A 20522-nucleotide genomic window follows, 5' to 3' on the forward strand; every position below is an offset into this window, starting at 1 on the left:
GAAGGGGCAGAGGAAGAGAATCTCAAGCAGATTCCACGCCAGCGTGAGCCTGACATGGGACTCAATCTCACAAACCTGAGATCATGACCTGAGCCAAAATCAAGAGTCAGAGGCTCAACGAACTAAGCCACCCAGGTGCCCCAGAAGCATCTTGTTTTCTGATCCTGGATCCCCTGGGCTCTGGACCATCTAACTTCTTGAAGCTTCCAGTTTCTTACCCATCCCTTCCAAGATAATACTTGAGACACTGCAAAATTCAGACGCCTGTGGGTCAGGCAGGTGGCAGAGACCAGTGGGCTAGGTGAGGACCATGGCCAACTGAAGGGTTTAGCCTCACGGGGGCCCGTTTCCTTGTGGGACTGAGGATTTACTCAGTGTTCCCAGATCTTGGGACTTGAGAAACCAGAAATCTGGATTTATGTGAAATGTTATTTTTAATGTTGGCAATTAATTCACATTTTAAAATATATATAGGCCGGTTCAAAGGAACCATGTCTGGGAGGGAAACCAGTTTGCTACCTCTTATTCACCTAACAGATTGTCCTGGCTGGCTCAGCAACTTGCTCCTTTTTTTTATTTTAATTTTTAAAAATATTTTATTAGACACAGAGAGAAAGCACAAGCAGGGGGAGTGGCAGAGGGAGAGGCAGAGGGAGAGGGAGAGGGAGAAGCAGGCTCCCCGCTGAGCAGGGGGCCCGATGTGGGGCTCAATCCCAGGACCCTGGGATCATGACCTGAGCTGAAGGCAGACGCCCCACAGAGCCACCCAGGCGCCCCATTTGTTTTTTTCAAGAAAACCAAGCGTTATTTTTGTAAGTAATCTCTACACCCGATGTGGAATTCGATCTGAAGACCCCAAGATCAAGAGTTGCATACTCCGCCGATTGAGCCAGCCAAGCACCCATCTTTGCTTCTTTATTCACCCCACCAGCAGTGAGCACATACTGTTATCTTGAGTCCCAGTGGCCTTTGTGGAACAGGGGCCTGTTTTTATCTATTGCCAGAAAATATTGTGCAACCTCAACTCAGAACACTTAAAGTCCTTGGGGGCCCACCTCCACCAGTGGATGGTTTCCAGTGCCCAGGATGCTACCAGCCTGAGAGCGGGCCCACCTGCTCTTCCACTGGCCTGTGGTTCTGCTGCTTGAGTAACTGGCCTTGGCGTTAATCCCCCATCCTTCTATTTAATCAAACTGGCTCATATGCAAGAAGGCTATAAAGGAACACATTGGTGAGCAATATGGGAAGCTGTCCTTCCTAGATCTCATGCAAAAAGTATCAGCAATAAAATAAATAAAAGCAATAAATAGTCTCTTAACACATACTCTTTGCTAAGTGGTAAAATGTCTTAGTAGACAATGACCTTTGTGTTGTCTTACCTCCCCAAGTTCTGGAATAGCCTGATTCAATGACCACCTAGGAGGAGGTATGGGTAGGTGCTAATGGGAGCCAAGGAGGGGACAGGTTCAGTGTGGAAGAGAAATGTCAGTGTTCAGTGGTTCCCATCCCCTGGGAAGCTTCTTAAAACTCCAAGGTCCCAGGAATCATATTCTAATTGAGGTGACTGCAACTGCAGTGGGAGTGAGTGGTTAGATAATTAAAGGGAAGGCCTCCACCTTCAGGCCAAGGCAGAGCCCGTCCCTGAACATTAGCTGGTGTCTCACAAAGAAGGAAGGCCTTTTTCATTTCCTTTCTTTTTCAATTGTCAGGAAATAAGCTAAACCTCGCTGTTCTTGGTAAGTGTGCTTAATAATGGACTAAGAATAAAACAGGAACAAAAACCAAAGGGGAAGGGTGAATCATCATTGCACTCCGTCTTAGCTGCCGAAGGGGACTCTGGATGGGGTGCCTGGGTGGCTCAGGCAGTTAAGTGTTAAGGCTCTTGGTTTCAGCTCAGGTCATGATCTCAGGGTCATGAGATGGAGCCCCACGCTGGGCTCCGGGCTGAGCGCAGAGCCTGCTTAAGATCCTCTCTCTCTCTCCTCCTCTATTCCCTTCAACCCCTTGGCTCTTTCTCTCTCAAATCAAGCTTTAAAAAGATCCTTAAAAAAGAGTGACCTCTGGATGACAGCTGCAAGTCTATTTCTTCTGTCTGCCCTGAAGCTCTTCCTTTCTTTTCGCTCATTTCTGGGTTGGTGGCCCCCGGAGGGACTGTGCAGCCCCTTCCAGTCTCCCCGCTGCGAGACAGGCTTTCTCACAGGCAGATCTGAGCCTGTCCCCCACAAGAGTTCCTTCAGTGACTCCTGTTTTTAAGACAAAGCCCCCACTCCCCGGCCTGGCCCTCAGGGCCCTGTGCATTCTATTCCTTGCCATTCCTAACCTAGAAGGTCTCTGCCCCCTCTCCCCCTTTGCCTAAGTAATTCTTCATGTCAAATGTAGTCTCTCTGAAACCTTCCCATCCAACTCTCCGGCACCCTCACCACACTGCCTCTTCTGGCTCCACCAAATCTTGGTGCAAACGGTGTTGCCGCGCGTGGGCCGCGCCGAGGGCTCAGTCCCACTGCACGGCGTGCGGCAGGGCTGCTCACTGGGCCTCACTGGTTGCTCTCCCTCCTCAGTGATGGCGGAGCACGCGGCCGGATGAAGACTTCACTTCTCTACCTCGGTCTAGCTAGAAGTGGCCACGTAGCTCCGCACTGGCCAGAAGGATGTAAGCCACGGTACTGGGTGTGACACGAAACTGCTCTGAACTGTCCCCAAAGGGAAGGGGAATGTACCTTTCTCTTCGTCTGGCTGGAACCAGATGGCCTGGCTGGGACTGCAGCTGCCACCCTGGTCCATGGGATGACCATGGAAATGGAAAGTGGACCCTGTAGAACTCCAGACGGGAGCTGGTCTCAAGACGCCGCCACGGACCAGTCCTGCCTCTGCCCGACTACCTCCAACGGGCTGTCTGAACACGGGAGAAATAGACTCTATTTAAGTCACCATTATTTTTGCAATATTTGTGATAATGGAGTTTATTCCAAACTAATGTCCTCCCCTATCACTGCCTCATGTCTCCCATGTGTGCACTTAGGGACAGAGTGACAGAGGGGGTTCAAAGGTCACTCTGACTGCGTGTGATCCTCCCTGCATGGGCTGGCCAGAAAGCCCTTGCTGTGGTTAGAGCACTTACTCTGGAGGGCCCCGAGAACTGATCGCCCCAGGCTCCCTCCCTGACACGGCCACAGTTAAGTGGCCTCCTGGCAGGGACACTATGTTTTACATCTGTGTTTCTGGCCCCAGTGCAGGATCTACTCCTGTCTATATAACACTGAGACTGGTTTTTCTGAAGGAAGCAGAGAATATCTAAAATAAGTGTTTTGCGCCTCAGGAAGATCCAGTGAGCCAACACAGGCCATGTGTGTGCCCATCTTCCAAACGAGTGCTAAGAATCCCTCCCTCCCCCGAGCTTAGTGTTTTAGATATGCTTATGGACATTTTCCTGGGAAGATGGCCCAGGACTGTCATCATTCTCAAATGAGAACTCTGACCTCATAAGAGTTAAATAATCACTGCACTGGAATAACTGTTTTTGTTTTCCTTTTTAAATCATTTTTAAAGTTTAAAACGTATTTACTTGCTTTCCACTAAGGTATTTCCTTGACATTTTTTAAAAACATGAGCATCTTTTAGAATGCAATAACAACTTGCTCAACCCCCTATCCTGGAAAGTAAAAAATTGTAACATGTAAATATGCTTGTGAATATTCTCCCTACCTGTTACAAGCTCTTTTTCAAAAAACGGGATTGTTAGCTGAGAAAAATATTCTAGAAATGTTTACAATGCAAACAGAAGAAGCAAGGCTCAGAGCTAGAGCCTTCTTTTACCATTTAGCTTTAAGTACAAACCTGGCTCCAGAAATGGATAGGACCTGAACGTCAGCTGGTGCGGGGCCCTCTATTAGATGCACTAGGTCAGTGCTGCTAAGTCTAGTTTCTGGCTGAGGAGGTGAAGCTCAAGCACATGTGCTGCTCCCTTAGCAACAGTCATGCTACTACCAGGCCAAGAATCAATGAACCTCTTTTGTCTTATTTAAAAAACAGATATAATATGCATTTAATTTCATTCAATAAATCAATTCCACTTAACTTACCATCTCTCTTCGAAAACTTAGGGAAAAGCAAACATAAGACATGAGGAATCACATTACAGGTGTGCAACGCACGGGGAGGTACGAGGGCACACGTGGTGGTTACTCGCATTAAACGCGCCACAAGAAGAGCAGTAAAATTACCGTGGTTTATTGCTGAGTCTGTGCTTCCCGGCGGGGCTATAGTAAGTAGCCACAAAGTGCCACCTTCAGGCTTAACACTGTGCAACACCTCCTTCCCCTCTTTCTAAATGCCACTTCGTGGTGGGTGTATAAAGCAACGGCAGCAGCCACAAAACGCTGTCTCATTAATGCTGAGCGCTCTGAACAAAGATCTGGGTACAGGCTGAGTAAAAAGATGTTCAATTAGTAGCACACACTGTGTAACTCTACCAAACATCTTTAGTTGGAATTTTCGTGTAAACCTTTTGAGAGCTGTGACTCACAGACACCAAAAGTAAAACAGCTTTTCCTTTCACGATTTAGTGAGGTGGTCTGCATTCTCAAAAACGATTTACAAAATACAAGAAATGTTGCGTGTGAGTACCAGGCATAAAATATTTCATTTACTTACAGAAGGAGCAGCAGGGGGACAGGGAGCCTAGTGGATGCCCCGTCACCACCTTTCCCGAAGATGTATACCCCCCAAGAATGGCAGTGGAAACCTGGCAGCAAGCCCCTCTTAGAATTCTTTTTGGTTGCTTTAAAATACAAGCACTCTCCGACATTTCCCTCCCCAGCCTGTGAGCCCCACCCCGACTTGGCAGGATACAAGCCCACGCCCTCTTCCTTAGTTTTCCCCTTAGAATTATTTACAGGATGCCTACAGATACAGTACAAACTAGTATGAAATTAATGATAGTTTGCATTTCCAGACACGCTTCCGTGGGTAAATAAGCCCACCACGCCGACTCCGAAGACAGGTTCAAAGCTAGGGTGACTCGGAGGCACTCGCATCCGTAACCGCAGAGACAGGCTTCTCGTTGGCCGGGGTGGGTTCGCAGACTCTGTCCTCAACAGTGGTGGGGGCCTTGGGAGTGAGGGGCGTCACATCCACAGCGGGTGCGGAGGCAGCGTCTGCCCTTGCAGTGGTCGTGACAGGGTCGGAGGGTGGGCTGCCGGCGGGTGGGAGAGAGGAGAGCAGCTCCCCCGGGCTTGCTGCAGAAGACACCTCGGGAACCAAAGGGAATGACGGGAGGAACTCGGATGGCATGGGGAGAGATGCAAGGCCAGGTACGTTTCGGGGAGGCAAAGAAGGAAGAGGTGGCAAACCTAGGACAAAAATGGCAGAGGTCACACATCCTCCCAGCACTAAAAACGCAGCAGTCATCCTCACATGGACGTATTTGCATTTCACTAGGACAGTGAAGCTGAGGAAGGGCAACACACAGCACAAGCCCCACTGATGGTCAGGTGGAAGCAGGATGGAGGTAAGTACCCATGGCCAGACCAGCTGGCCAGGAGGAAAGGTTCCGGGCTTCTAGACTCCAAAACCTCCGTGTGACTCAGCCAGTTCAGAGAAGAAAGGCTTCTCCCGCTCAGGACACGCAGCTACACTAGCGTTGGAGGGGGAAGGGGGAGGGGCTCCCATTCCCCCAGCAAGCTGCAAGCCCGAGTCAGAGCCGCCCTCCGGACAGACAACAGGGAGAGAAGAGGGGGTCAGCCCTCCGGTGAAGGCCGAGGAAGGGAGGGGCTTGTCGTAGAGCCCCTGCCCCGCATTAGCCTCACCTTAAGTCCCTAGCCTCTGTTCAAGCCCTGCGACTGGTAACCATTACACTTGGTGTGTTTACTGTGATGATTTCAAAATGCAGAATGAAGAGAGTATTACTTCTTTAAGAAACAAGGGAAGGGAGAATGTACAACACGTTCAGAGCAACCACTGGGCTGGTGAAACCTTCAATGCTCTTAGAGTCTGTTAATTTGGGAAAAGGGCGGAAGAAGCCAAGAATACAGGGCCTAAAAGAAAAAACAACGGAAGTGCTAAGATAGGTAAAGCGTTAGAGTTTACAGTCTTCCTTTGTTTTCAAACCGCTGCGCTGGAAAGCGAATGGGTTAATGCAGACAGGTGATGAATACACCCAGAGGGGGTACAGCCGGCCATTATGACCTAGACAGAAACATGGCAGCGCACACTCATAAGCCTCAGTACGGAAATCAGAAATTAATAGCCCTGACCTGTGGCTATCTCAGAGTTAAAGGCGATGTGGGTAATCATTAACTAGAAGACCAGGTTTGTGGGACACTCTGCTGCTTCATTCCCATCAGCGCATAAAATTGGAGCGGAAGTGCTTTGAATATCGGCTAGCTTAACTATTTGTAGCTAAAATCCCAACAGTTCTTATTATAAAAACATCTGTTAGTAACAGAGAATATTTATCAAATAACAAACGCAGCCGGCTGAGCAAGGATGAGGGTTTCACAGCCCAAGGTCCTGGGCCTGGCTACTCAAAACAAGCACCACTGGTGGCAGTCGCCCGCACCAGAAGAATGGCGGGGAGTTCATTCACCTCCACTGGGGAGGTGAACTCCATCCAAGTCAGTTATGGCAGCGCCGTGACACCGTTCTCTATTTCTGCAACTGGCCCTTATGGTACTCGGGCTGTCGGTGTGCAAGGAGAGGAAAATGGAGGAGAGGCAGCCAAGCAGAGGAGAATCACAAAAATCTTCTTCTTCCTCTTCTTTTTTAAACTTTTTAAGTAAAAAAGATTAATATTTATTAGAAGCAGCTGGAATCTGTTCAACCGATCTGCCCTTTCTGGAAAAAACTGCAACAGAGGATCTGCTTTCCTGGATAAAAGCTTTTTATTAGCCAGAGTCCTAGGAAGGCAGGATGGGCAACATACCCGGGTTCACGAGTTCCGGTAAGCTGACGCCTGGCATGACGTGCGGTGTGGGGAGGTTGAGGTTGGGGAGGGCAGGCAGGTTAGGTAGTCCCGCTGGTAAAGGCATCAGACCTAGAGAGAAGGCAGAGAACAAAAGGTAAACCACTTGCTCTGGGGAAAACATTCCATCTTTGTGTTCTGAAACAACTACTACCAGCTTCAAAGCGAGAACACCAGAAGTCCACGTACTGGGCGGCAGCTTTGTGTCCTAACATTAACAACAAGAGTGAAACAGCTTACTTCAGCGAACCGTCTTTCTGTACCTACGCGATTAGGTGGCGGAGTAGGTAAGGGTTAAAACCCATCTGAGTACTTCCAGACCTGAGAGCCAGAATGACAACGGCCTGAGTGCTGTGGAGAAAGGGCTAATGTGGCTCAGCAAGTGCAGGAGTAAATGAAACTCAACTTCTCTTTGATGGCGGAGGTTTATAGTCCCTCCCGCTTTTGAATTTTTTTTTCCTGAAATAACTTCAGACTTACAGTTGCAAAAGTAGTTTATATAAAGAAACCTCATATATCCCTTTCACTCAAATTCCCCACGTCAACATTTTACCACACTTCTTCACCATTGTGTGTGTGTGTGTATACAAATTTGGTTAATGGCTTAATATTTCTGTGTATGACCTCTTTAGTCATACAATTAAAGGTTCTCACAATGCAAGTACATTTGATCCCTGAAATAATATTTGATTGTTATCTGATGGATAAAGACATTTGGTCTTCACTAGGAACACTAAGAGAAATAAACAAACATCTAACTTAATGTTAGAGCTTCTGCAGAACCTGATATGGAATGCTCTCTTTCAGGACACAATGTCTGTTCACAGAAACCACTGCTAGAAAGCCCTAAGGAAGCCCCGAAGGACAGAACTTTTACACACTGCTTCTTCCTACCTCACGCTGCATTGCAGGGGTGGCTGGCTGAGGACAAGGAGCCTGAGGCTCAGCAGCTAACAGCTGGTAACTGACAGCTCGTTGACATTTGCTCTCATTTATCACAAAGTTATAGCAAAGATAAAAGGAGATTAAAAGACATAAAAAGTCACCACAAAGGTGTAAGATTTTTTTCTTTTTCTTTTTTTTAAGATGCACAACATTGGTCATGCTATTATTACTAACTCCACACATCTCTCGTCCCCTGCTGCTTACCTGGTAATGTAGTAGCTGGGTTCATTGGTGGCACAGAAGTGAGGGACTGGTTTACTTGTGGTGGCAGTAATGGTACTGTTGGGACACCTGAAACAAAACACGATCTTTAAAAAAACTTCTACCAAATTCTTGACAAAGAATGGACAGACTTTATTAGGACAGTCTTTAGCCCCCTTCCCCCACCCACCATGGTAAGGCCTTCATTCCGTGGGACTTCATTCAGTCCTGGTTTCTGGCTGCCTCACCGCCTTAGCTGATCTACATACTCTGCCTGTGGCTTTTAATGAAGACTGTTAGCAGAGTCTGGCCTAACAGGGTACGAGGCTCTGCAAACCCACCCCAGCTAAGTTCTCTGGACAAGAGTTTTACATCTGACGTAAGCAGGGCTAGATTAGAAAACTGTTTTAGAAATTCAGAAATGGGACTTAAGGATTCCAGTCAATCTCTACTGGGCTCCTGAACTAGACGCCACATAAACCTAGAACTGCTGGGGGCAGTGGGGGCAGATGCCCTGTGAAACCATGAATGCTGGGGTCTGCGAGAGGGGAGAGGGCCTGAAAGAGACAAGAGTATGTGGGCCTCCAGAGATGGAGAGAATGACGTGGCTTCCTGAATTTCCATTTCCTTTTGATAGGAAATGGATAGGTTCTGTGACTCTCCTCTGAAGTGTTTTTACTGATGTTAGCTTGAGGAGGTTATGTACTTCAAATACAAGTAACTCTTAGGATACTCCATAATAAAGGTTATCTCTTAATGTTTACCATCTACTCATGCGAGAGGTTTTGCTGTCCAAACAGGAGTAACAATGTACATGAATTCCAGATTGTCTTACAGAAATCTGCTTAAATATGGTAGCAGGAATGAATTGTGCCTAAAAAGCATGAAACAACGCTTTTCAGATAGTTACTTATTTTTTTCATGTATTTACTTTTCTGCAGAAATTAGAGACATGTAAAAGTAGAAGAGGGGCCATCGCTTTCATCAGATTCTCAAAAAAGTTGGGTAACTGATATGTTCATTCACTCAAGGTTTTCGGGGGGCACCTACTATATGCTGGACACTATTCTAGGCACTGATGCACTCTACAGCATAAAGAAATGACAAGTCACTCCCTGTCACTCCCTATCCTCTAATGAGGGGCAGCAAAAGGGAGACTGATACTGAACAAATAAAATACACAGCCTGTAAAATGGCATCAGTTCTCTGCAGAAAAATCAAGCAGTGACGAGGACAGGAAACATAAGGGAGTGTAATGAAAAGGTCATACTGATTAATGTCATTTCCAAAGGATATATTCATTTTCTACAATTTTATAATCCCCAAATTTTCAAATCCATAACATATATACATTTTTAAGACACTTTTAACGTTTCTACAGTTACCAATTGGGCTACTTTGCAGCAACTTAATTAAAAATAAAAGATAGGTAAATAACAAAAAAAAAAGTGGGTTCTCACATGTCATGTTGCTAGAATATTCAATTTTTAAACTGATTTTCTAAAAGTGATAATGTTGATTTCACTCTCTTCTGAGCATTTGTCTTTTAATATTCAAGAAGCCATTTCTCTACTGTATAACAAGGCCAGCGATCTCACTTCATGTGCTTCTAAGGCAAGTGTAACTATAATGTAATGAGGGAAGATTTAAAATGTCAAAAAGAAACTGAGATTTGAAGAGAGCGGTCAGAAGAGCTCTGACACGGCACTGGAACACTTACTCTAAAAGATGAGAGTTACTCAGACACTGAGCGGTCTGCTGCCACGGGTGTTACACCAGCCCACCTATACTAAGTCTAGTCAGGAATAAACTAGAAGACCATCTGATGGAATCTAACAAAAAAAAATCACAATATAAAAAAGGATTCCAACACCGCTCAAATGAAATAAACTTTAAATGCCCTCCCAACTGTATCTATGACTTAATACTGCTGATATTAAGTATTTCATTTCATCTAGGAAAAACCTGGATTGTGGCAATGACCGCAAAACTCCATAAATTCACTAGAAATCACGGAGTTATATACACAGTGACTAAATTTTATGGTACGCAAACTGTATTTTTAAAAAGCCCGGAAAAAAAACCCAGCAAAGAGTAGAGGGTAGAGAAGCAGGTCACCATAGTGCAAACTGGTGGGGCTGGGTGTGTGTGGGCAGGGGTTCATAATACCATGCTGTCTACTTTAGGCTATGTTTGAAATTTTTAATTCTAAAAAATTGAAGTTTTAAATTTTATCTAGAAAACCACATCTTTGGGAATGAAAATGAAGACTCTGAAAAGGGCTGGGATTTGAACTGAGGAGACCAAGTGCAAAAATCATACTGTTGACCTTAACTGCATCTTGGTGAATCCATCTATTTTAAGTCCATTCCAGGACAAAGTGAAATGTGAACAAATTGTGAACACAAATATTAAAAGGAGCTCAAGAATAAAAGGTTTTAATGAAATTAAACTATGTGAGTATTTCTTTCACTTACTCAACATTTACTGAGTAATAATATACTCTTGGTATTATGAAGAAACAAAATCAGAGAAAAGGTGGTTTTTAAAAAGGCAATGGAAAAATAAACGCTACCAACATACCAAGATCTATATCATGTGACCAAGCAATCCCAGGCCTAGGAATGTAACCAAAAAAATGAAGACACAGGTTCATGCAAAAACTTGTACACAAACGTTCATAGCAGCATTATTCCTAACAGCCAAAAAGTAGACACAACCTAAATGTCCCACAACTGATAAATGGATAAATAAAATGTGGCATGTCCATATGATGGAACATTACTTAGTCATAGAAAGGAAGTATTACTATATGCTACCACATGAATGAAACCTTGACAACATTATTCTAAGTGAAAGAAGTCAGTCACAGAAACCATGCGTATTGCATGAAATGTCTAGATTAGGCAAATCCACAGAAAGAGAAAGAAGATTAGGAATGATCTACGCCTGAGAGGTTGGGGAAAAAACAGTGAGTGACTGATAGGGCATAGGGTTTCTTTTGGGGTAATGAAATGTTCTGAAATTGACTGATGTGATGGTTGCACAACTCTGCAAATACACGGAAAAAAATCCCACTGAATTATCTATTTTAAATGGGTGACTCGCATGGTATGTGAATTATATATCAATAAAGCTGTTGGAAAAAAACAAACAAAAAAGGACTGTACTGGGTAGAACAAGAAATAAGAAAAGGAAGACATGCACGTGTCCCCTGAGCAAGACTGAACCCCCAGAAAGAGAACGGTGTCTTGCTCACTTTTGTATCTCCAGTGTTTACTACCTACGGGATACTGCAAACATTCGTTGAGTAAATAGAGCAACTGAGCAGAATTTAAAGGTACAGTCCTGACTCTACAACTTGTCCACGGTAAGAGAAGCCCAGACTCTAAAATACACCAAGAAGAGGTTTAAATGCAGAGCATATTTATAGTTTTCAAAGTACACCGGCATTACTTTTTAAAATTCTATAGCTTGAAACAGAAAAGAGTATCATGTAAAACAAAGTAGGTTGAAAAGAGAATAGATTTTTCTGCACACCTGTACTGAGAACATTACTGACAGCTGGTGGAGTTGAGCTGATAGAAAGTCCAGACAGACCCTGTTCAATTTCTGTAGTTCCTGGTGGTGACAAAGATGGGGGATTAACTGAGGAGAGCTGGACCTGCCAAAAAAAGAAGGAAAGAAAAAATTACTCAAGTTTACTTGAAAGAACATACAGATATTGTCTCTCACTGGTCCTACAGATACTTTTTAAAAAATGTTTTTATTTAAATTCTAGTTAACATACAGTGTGATAAAAGTTTTAGGTTTACAGTGTAGTAATTCAACACCTCCATACGACACCTGGTGCTCATCACAAGTGCCCTCCTTAATCCCCATCACCTATTTCACCCATCCCCCCACTCACCTCCCCTCTGGTGACCAGCAGTTTGTTCTCTATAGTTAAGAGTCTGTTTCTTGGATTGCCTCTTTCCCTCTCTTTTTTTTTTTTGTTTGCTCATTTGTTTTCTTAACAGATACCTTTTTTGATCATACTAGCTGTTGGAAGTTTTCACCCGGCACTCCTGCCTTCAGACACTCCTTCCTATTTTTGTTATATGTCAAGGACCAAACACTAAACATCCCCCCATCCCATCACTTCCAGACTCTTGACACGTGGCATCTTCCCCATTACACACACTGTTCTAGGAGGAGATTCTACTCTTTCCTCCTTCGTAGCTGTCCCCAAATCATTTTACTCCACCCTCCACCTTTCCTCTTCTCTGAGTTCTCAGCCAGTTTCTAACTTTCATTGTTCATGGAAGAAATCAGCTCGAAGTCTTAATACCATGATGGAGTCTTGGAAGCTTCTCAAGATGTCTAACCTCGTGAGTCCATCTTATCTTTTCTCATCAATGACTGAACGTAGCAGCCAGACCTCTACCTTCCGGGGTAGGAGAGGGATAAGTAAGTCAACATGGATCCTATGGGTGGTTTCACCTCTGGATACTCCACAACTTCTGCCAGCTCCAGTGCCCTCTGGCACATTCCAACACAACTTGCATTCTGGCCCTTTTCCTTAGCTGCCATTTCACCCCCTGGTCTTCTCAGACTGCCCACAGAGGCTTAACTGGAGCAGACACCACCGATGAGGAGCAGCAGACACGGCGGAAGGACTCTAAACATGGAACGATATGGGCTCTGGCCATCGGCCAATGGCAGCGGTGGGCAGTGAGGAAAGGCTCCACTTCTCTAGCTCCTCTTCACTTTCTCTAGAATTGGGGATGGCCAAACTGTGTACCATAAAATGATAGTGGTGGCAGATCTTTCTTTACAATGGTAGCATTTTTCTTTTGGATGTTTGGTTTTTACTTATTCATGCAGACAAGAGTTAACTGTCCTGTGAGCCTTGCAGAGAAAACATTTTAAAACTCTATAAGCCTGTGCAAATATCTTATTCTTTAAAAAGCCTCACTGTGATCCTATAAGAGTCCCACACAGCATCTTGCTCTGCTTTCCCAGTCTAAGTTTCTTGAAATAGTTAAGCACCAGCTCTCATCGTCACCTTAATCACCAACTGTTTGCCCTCTGTCCCCGGTGATCTGATATGTGCACCCCGCCAGTCTCTGAAAGGCTCTTGTCCAGGACATGTGTTTTTCACTCCGCTCACCTGACTTCTCTCAATACCTCACAGAGTTGACATGCCTTTTTTTTCTTGAAACTCTGTCCTCCCTTAGGACTTCTTCCAAGCTCCCTTTGCTGGATCCCCTTTCTGCCCATCCATTTAAATATTAGGAATGTTCAAGATTCCAGCCTCATTCCTCTGACCCACCCAGGCCCAATCCCTTGACAATTTTTATCACCATTCATTGGGTTGAATTACCCTCCCTTTGCTGATGATTCCCAAATCTGTGTCTCTAGCCTTGTCCTTGTTCCTGAAATCCAGACCCATAGGCTACCCATCTGGATATCCTAGAGGAACTTCAAATTCAACATGGTGAGCACTTAACTCCTCACCTGCCCCATCCCCATGAGTGCTACCACCACACACACGGACATGTGATTTGTTTTACTGGAAACTGTGTGATGTCATCGGTAGTAGTTATCTTACCTCTGTAAACCCATCTTTAAGAGGAGTAATAGGTGTACCAGTCATCTGTCCTGGAAGAGAAATTTTCTTCCCTTCTTCAAACGGGCGTGTTGGTATTCGATGCAAATAACCATATCCAATGCCACATCCTAGGCTATGAAAATATTTTTTTTCTTAAAGTTAGTTATCAATCACAGCTTGCATTTCTCTGAGTTTTTGAAATACAAAACCAATTTCCATTCTTTTAAATAATGTCATCCTATCAGAGGTCTCTTCTGACCACCCTTTAAAAAAAGTGTCCGTCTCTCCACCACAGACACTACCCTTACTCTCCTTTATTTTTCTTCAAGCATTTATCGTCATCTAACACACTGCACATTATTTTCTGTCTCCCCCAATAAAATGTTAAGGTCCTTGAGGGCAGAGACCTCATTTTGTTTACTGCCATAACAGTTCCTTGCACATGGCAGACACTTAATAATTATTTGCTGAACGAATGACAGCCTTTTCACTGAAGAGCTCTAAGTACTTCTGTACGATGATGTCATTTACACAGCCCCTAGTTCTATTTCAGAACCTGACACAAATCAATCCAAATTAATCCAGATTCCTTCTACTTCATCCTCCCACTGCCACCAGAGGCATGTTTTTAATAAGACATAATCACACTGCTTCTTTTCATAGAAGTCTGCTGGCCTCCCAATATTCCTTTGCCCTTCTTCCCTCTGGAAAATTACTTCCCTATGTTGTGTGCAGTGCTGGTGGGACTGTCCACTGGGGGGGCCTTGTCCAAACCAAGAAATGAATGGTTCATAACCCATAGAGGCCAATCCACCTCTCTTGCCCACGGCTGCAAATCTTGGGAGTGACAGAAAAAACAAATGGCTTGATCCCTTCAGTAGAATCCTAATGAAAACTGCTAATTTCCTTCCTAACTCCCTAGCAGTGTTGAGTCCTGTCCCTTCCCATGTCTGATTCTTTAGCTGTTCCTCTGATTATAGGAGCAACGCCACAGCGATAAATTCATGTTTGCTTATGACAGCAACAGTTGGTTTCTACTGTTTGGAACCAACGACCCCCCCCAACCACCACCACGGGTACAGTGTTTCACAGTCTCACTGCCCAAGGTGTTTCCAAATTTCCGACCATGGTAAGGCCCTTCACAATCAGATTCCACTTTAGTTTTACATCATGATTGCTTTTATCTCCCGAACTACCTGATACTTTCTGAGAAGACCACACACAGTTATCTCTATGCCTCTCTCCTGCCAAGGTATCTGTTATTTCTGTGGCTACTACCACCACCAAAAGCTGGGAGAGCAAGCAGTGGCCAACTCCAGCTCTTCCTAATCCAAATCTGATTTTACACTGATGCTTCATATTACAAAATTACTTATTCCTTGGCTCACTTTTCGTCCCTTCTACCATCAAATCTGCAATCCTCACTGAACTAGATCTCAGGTGGAGAGGAAGAAAGATTAAATAATTTAAATTGATCAATGACAGCCTTTCAGAGGGAGGCATTTTAAAACAATGCTTTTATTAGAATTAGTGATGTTCTTTGCAGTTGGACTTCACCATCAGCAGAATCTCTTCCTTGCACTTTGATTCTGTGTTTACCAAGTACTCTTGTGATACTAATCTGACCTGAGTATTTTCTAACTGGAGAGGGGAAATGTTTCTATTATAAACTAAAAATCTGCCATTCTAATAAATACAGTAGTTTCTCTACAAATTTAGTTTATATGAGGCAATCCCTCGGAAGTGAGTCAATTCTGAATGCCTTGAGAAGATCATATTTCTGTGTGTTTACAAACCTGGACAATGGACAATAACTTGATCAAGAATTGCCCCAGACAGTCCAGATTCTTGTTTTTTTAATTATTTTATGTTAATCACCATACATAACATTAGTTTTTGATGTGGTGATCCACGATCCATTGTCTTCGTGTAACACCCAGTGCTCCATGCAGTACGTGCCCTCCTTAATACCCATCACCAGGCCAACCCCTCCCCCCACCCCCCTCCCCTCTAGACAGTCCAGATTCTTAAGATGATACCTCTATCTGTTTTCTCAAATTGCAACAAGCTAGCATTCTGGTTGCAACATATAGTCAGCTGCAGACTCTCAGGTAGTGTGGGGAAAGGTATTAGGAACAAACAGGGTCCTTCCCGGCCTGCCTCAACTAAGTCATCCTCTTCCCAACAAATGCTGGAACTTTTACAAAATATTTAGAAAAGTGTCCAAACCCTAGGCTTTCCTATAATTATGGCTTATGCTCAAGAATTCCTCAATTAAATAAGGCTTTCAAAATAATGAAAAACTTGTACAATTTAACCAAAAGCTGAAAGACCTTTTAAAGAAGCAATGTTAAGTCTGCATGCTTTGCTTTGGCTTTTTGAAATTAGGGAACTGACTTGATGAACGGTCCTGGAAAACTGATTTTCTACAGTTTGCTTCTCTGCTTGGCTTGATAATCCTTCTAAGTTGTTTTTTTTTTTTTAGATTTTACTTATTTGTCAGAGAGAGAGAGAGAGAGAGCACAAGCAGGGGGAGTGGCAGGCAGAGGGAGAAGCAGGCTCCCCACTGAGCAAGGAGCCTGATGCGGGACTAGATCCCAGGACCCCAGGACCATGACCTGAGCCGAAAGCAAACGCTTAACCGACTGATCCACCTAGGCATCCCTCTAAGTTGCTTTTTATTGTTGTTGCAATTTGTCTAATTTTTGGTTGAAATCAATCTGTCCATTTTTGAAAGCCAACAGTTTTCACAAAATGCTAAGAAATTTCCCCAACAGCTAGAGAAAGTTACACTTGTATTGTCCCACTGTTGCGGAAGGGAACTGGGAAAATAAAACAAACTATTTTATTAAAATAACAAAATAAAGCAAGGCTGTTCGCTCTTAGATCAGTAAAGAAAAGGACCGTAGTATATATACATACCACACTACCTAAATATGTGCTTTAAAAAAATGGATTACTGGTTTCAGTATTCTAGGCTAGCTCTTTCCTTTTCTCAACAGAAGTCTTATAATAAACTAATAACTTGTTTCAAAATAAAAGCAATGATGTTTACACTATTTACTAGTAAGCTTAAGCAATCATAACAGTCTGAAAAATGACCTTACCTGCCTTCTCCACCCCACGCAGAATTTGGTGTAATAATCACTTCTCGACAGTTATCAGTGTCTGTATTGTACACATAAAGTTTCAGTGGTTTTGCTTCATGTGTTTCAATAAGGCTGAACAGATCTTCAGACTGCAAAAACATCACAGGAGAAAAGCATTTTTATGTTACTGAACTTTAGAACAGTGGGTCTCAAACCTGGCTATTATCAGAATCACCTGGAAAACTTTTTATAAAAAGTACAGATTGCAGGCCCTGCTGCTAGACATAAAATTCATTCCTTAAAACGAGTACTCCAAACAAGATTTCAAATATTTTACCTAGCTCCTATGTGCAATGCCTTATCTCCAGTTCCCTAAGACCTAGTCAGCAATTTTAATAAAACTCTTCTACACCCGAATTCTATATATTCTGCTTTTACTCTTTATCATCTTCTTTTAAACATTTATTTCTTCAGTTGAGAAAGAGCACGAGCCAGCGTGCACATGGGGTGGGAGGGGCAGAGGGAGGGAGAGGGAGAGAATCTCAAGCAGACTCCCCATGCAGACTGATACAGGGCTCCATCTCATGACCTTGAGTTCATGACCTGAACCAAAATCAAGACTTGGATCTTCAACTGACTGAGCCACCCAGGTGCCCCTACTCTTCATTATTAAGACCTGGTTATCTGGGCCTCTTATTTTTCTCTCATTTTCAATTTAGCAATGTATACTTCCACTAGCTAACAGACAAGGAAAAGGATCTAATATAACTAAGCCAATTTTGTTCCCTTAAAAAGGGGTAGAGAAAATGAAATCAATAACCAAAATGAGCACCTGCTTTAGTCTTGAGGTATGTTAAGAGACTGGTTTATTTTTAAAGATTTATTTATTTGAGAGAGTGTATACACAAGAGTGGGAGGAGCCAGGAGAGGGAGAGAATCTTCAAGCAGACTCCCCACTGAGCACAGAGCCCCACTCGGGGCTCCATCCCACGATTCCAAGATCACGACCTGAGCCAAAATCCAAAATCAAGAGCTGGATGCTGGACTAACTGGGCCACCCAGGTGCTCCTGTTAAGAGATTTCTGTATATCATACACAAAATCTGTGCAATTGCCACACGGTACGTATTTTTCCTTACAGCTATACCTTATAAGACACCTCCTCCCATATGTTCTGTTTACACCCTGATGTGTAAGGTATCTTGATTAGCAAAGACCTAAATTTCAACTCTAAATGTGAAATGTAAATATACTTCTGAACCTATACATTAATGAGAAAATGTTATAGAACTTTCATTATTTACAAACACACCAATTACCTCATTCATGACTGTATCTGCTCCAATGATATAATCACTGTGAGGTCTAAGACCTGCCAGTGCCGCAGGAGAATTTGATTCTACTTCCTAGAATAACACAAAAACACACCCCAAAATTAATGTATATAAAATAATCTTCCAAACTTACAGTTCATAGTCCTTAATTTTAGTGATTTAAAAAAACCCTTGTATTTCTTTTTCTTTTTAAAAGATTTTCTTTTGTTCATTTGAGAGAGCACAAGCAGGGTAAGGAGCAAAGGGAGCAGCAGACTTGAGCAGTGAGGGGCAGAGGCAGAGGGAAAAGCAGACTCTCCGCTGAGCAGGGAGCCCGACGCAGGGCTCGATCCCAGGACTCCAGGATCATGACCTGAGCCGAAGGCAGACGCTTAACTGACTGAGCCACCCAGGCGCCCCATAAAACCCTTGTATTTCTATCTTGTTAGACATGTCAGATATCAAAAACTATGGAAAATATATATCTAAATCACAAGCATAAAAATCACATACTTGATAAAAATTTAAAATATTATTTTAGCTATCTGTAGCTATCTGCCTTGACATTTCTCCTTCTAATGGACGAATCACTAGAAAAATAGTTTAGGCATCTATATTTGCTTCTTTTCCTAAATTTTTAAAATCTGTTAACCCACAGCAATGAATTCTAATTTTCAGAAACCAAAAATAGCCTAATAATAATAATACCTCTACAATCCAACTTAGATGAAGACAAGCACCCTTCTACATCGTTTCGTAAACTATAAGTAACAGCTCACAGTTAATACCTACCAGTACATGCCAAACATTTTCATTTGCCCCATCAAAGCTGCAGAAACGAATGCTCACTCCCAGCAAGCCCTGGCCACCCCACATGTTGCTGGGTGTGACAGACGTCTCTCGCAGCTCCAGTGTTTTACTACTGTAGATCAGCATTTTTACAGGCTTTTCAACATTTGCTTTCAGTAGATCCTTAAGAGTGTCATTGTCTTTGTTCTGTGAACACATAGAAATAATTTTTCTTAATAAATAAAAAAAATAATGTTAATTAGCTTTAAGCATCCTATGGCCCTATGGGAGTAATACTAATAATCAACATAAATAAAACATCCAACAGGTAAAGCTGCCATTAACATTCAAATGTTCCTTGAAGAATGTCAAAAACTAGGAACAACTCCTATGTTACCAACTTCAGACTTTTTCTAATAGCTGACTATGGATTATGGATTTTGCAACCCAACATTATTTGAAGTGATCTAGGGCTTTAGTGCTAAAAAACCAAAACACTCCACAAGAAGTCATATTACTAAGAGAGCTGGTATGACTTTGATTTTAAAATCTAAAACATCTGCTGAGGTTGTGGTTTAATTTTGGACAGCACTCCTAAATATACACCTTGTTTATTTATTAGGAACTGGCAGGAAAGAAAAATGGAAGCAGCACGTTAAATATTTCATTACATAAATGAGTAAAGGCCATTATGCAGGAGATGCTGATAAATAACGAAGACTTAAAACTGCTGTAAAAAAACAAAACAAAAACCAAGTAGCCACTGTCATAAGAATTTCCTTTGCTGAAATTATAATTCTTTTCCTTCAAGACTTTACTACAAGTAAACTGAAGCAACTTATAAAAGGTGGTTTTAAGTCTGTACTTTTGGAACATACCTCTCTATTTGGTTCTAAAAACACTATTTATATATCATGAAATTAAGCTCCAAGCAAACTGATACGTTATTTGAGGAGTCTTTACTAATCCAAGCATACAAAGGTCTGAAATCATTGAAAAGGCAAACTTTTTCATCTTATTTCTACTAAAAATAATTAAATATTCAACATATAAAAGTCTCCTAATAAAAATATTAGGAGCTATTTTATTCTAAAATAATCACTGAAGGATGAGGTATAGGATTCTATATTTGACATTTTCATGTTTCCTTACATAATTTTTATAAACTGGTATCATATTCCATATAATGTTTATAACTAATAAATACCCACCCCAGATAATCTGAAAAATTCCATTTTTAAAAGATTACAAAGTATTATAGTCGAAACTACAAAAAGCTTAACTTACTAATCTCGAACCATTAATAGAAACAATAAAATCAAAGAATGGCTCCAGTCCAGCTCTATGTCCTGGGGAATTTTCTTGTACCTGTAAAAACAAAAATGCCAAAAATGTAAAATACAAAGCTTAATTAAAAATTGTAAGCTAAATTTTAATACCTGTTTTCAGCAAAAACAGACTAATTTCACTGATAAGGAAATATAGGTAAAACATTTCTCTTCATCTCTCCCAGATAATGCCCTCCACCTCCCTAAATTCTACCCATTCTTTAAATTCATCCCATGTAGGAGGTCCTCTATGGTTCTATCTCACACCACCTACTTTTGGGGGGCAGGGGCAACCTTCCCAGGATAT

The 20522-nt window shown here is 42.7% G+C and overlaps 1 protein-coding gene across 1 annotated transcript in view; it reads right to left on the bottom strand.

Annotated features, from left to right (window-relative positions):
• Positions 1 to 4205: 4205 nt before the first annotated feature.
• The window catches only part of GORASP2 (golgi reassembly stacking protein 2), a 36666-nt gene continuing 20349 nt past the window's right edge, over positions 4206 to 20522 (bottom strand). Inside the window, exons 2-10 of the mRNA XM_028124429.2 lie at positions 20175 to 20255; positions 18891 to 19094; positions 18105 to 18191; positions 16805 to 16935; positions 13698 to 13830; positions 11645 to 11768; positions 8108 to 8194; positions 6920 to 7030; positions 4206 to 5348 (exon numbers count right to left, since the gene is read on the bottom strand). Of these exons, the coding sequence (XP_027980230.1) occupies positions 5008 to 5348; positions 6920 to 7030; positions 8108 to 8194; positions 11645 to 11768; positions 13698 to 13830; positions 16805 to 16935; positions 18105 to 18191; positions 18891 to 19094; positions 20175 to 20255 (1299 nt within the window). The 3' untranslated portion in view covers positions 4206 to 5007. The remainder of the gene's footprint in view (positions 5349 to 6919; positions 7031 to 8107; positions 8195 to 11644; positions 11769 to 13697; positions 13831 to 16804; positions 16936 to 18104; positions 18192 to 18890; positions 19095 to 20174; positions 20256 to 20522) is intronic.

The sequence above is a fragment of the Eumetopias jubatus genome, unplaced genomic scaffold (assembly GCF_037043125.1).
Source record: "Eumetopias jubatus isolate StellerSeaLion01/CBP00866 unplaced genomic scaffold, mEumJub1_p1.0 scaffold_3, whole genome shotgun sequence".
Lineage (NCBI taxonomy): Eukaryota > Metazoa > Chordata > Mammalia > Carnivora > Otariidae > Eumetopias > Eumetopias jubatus.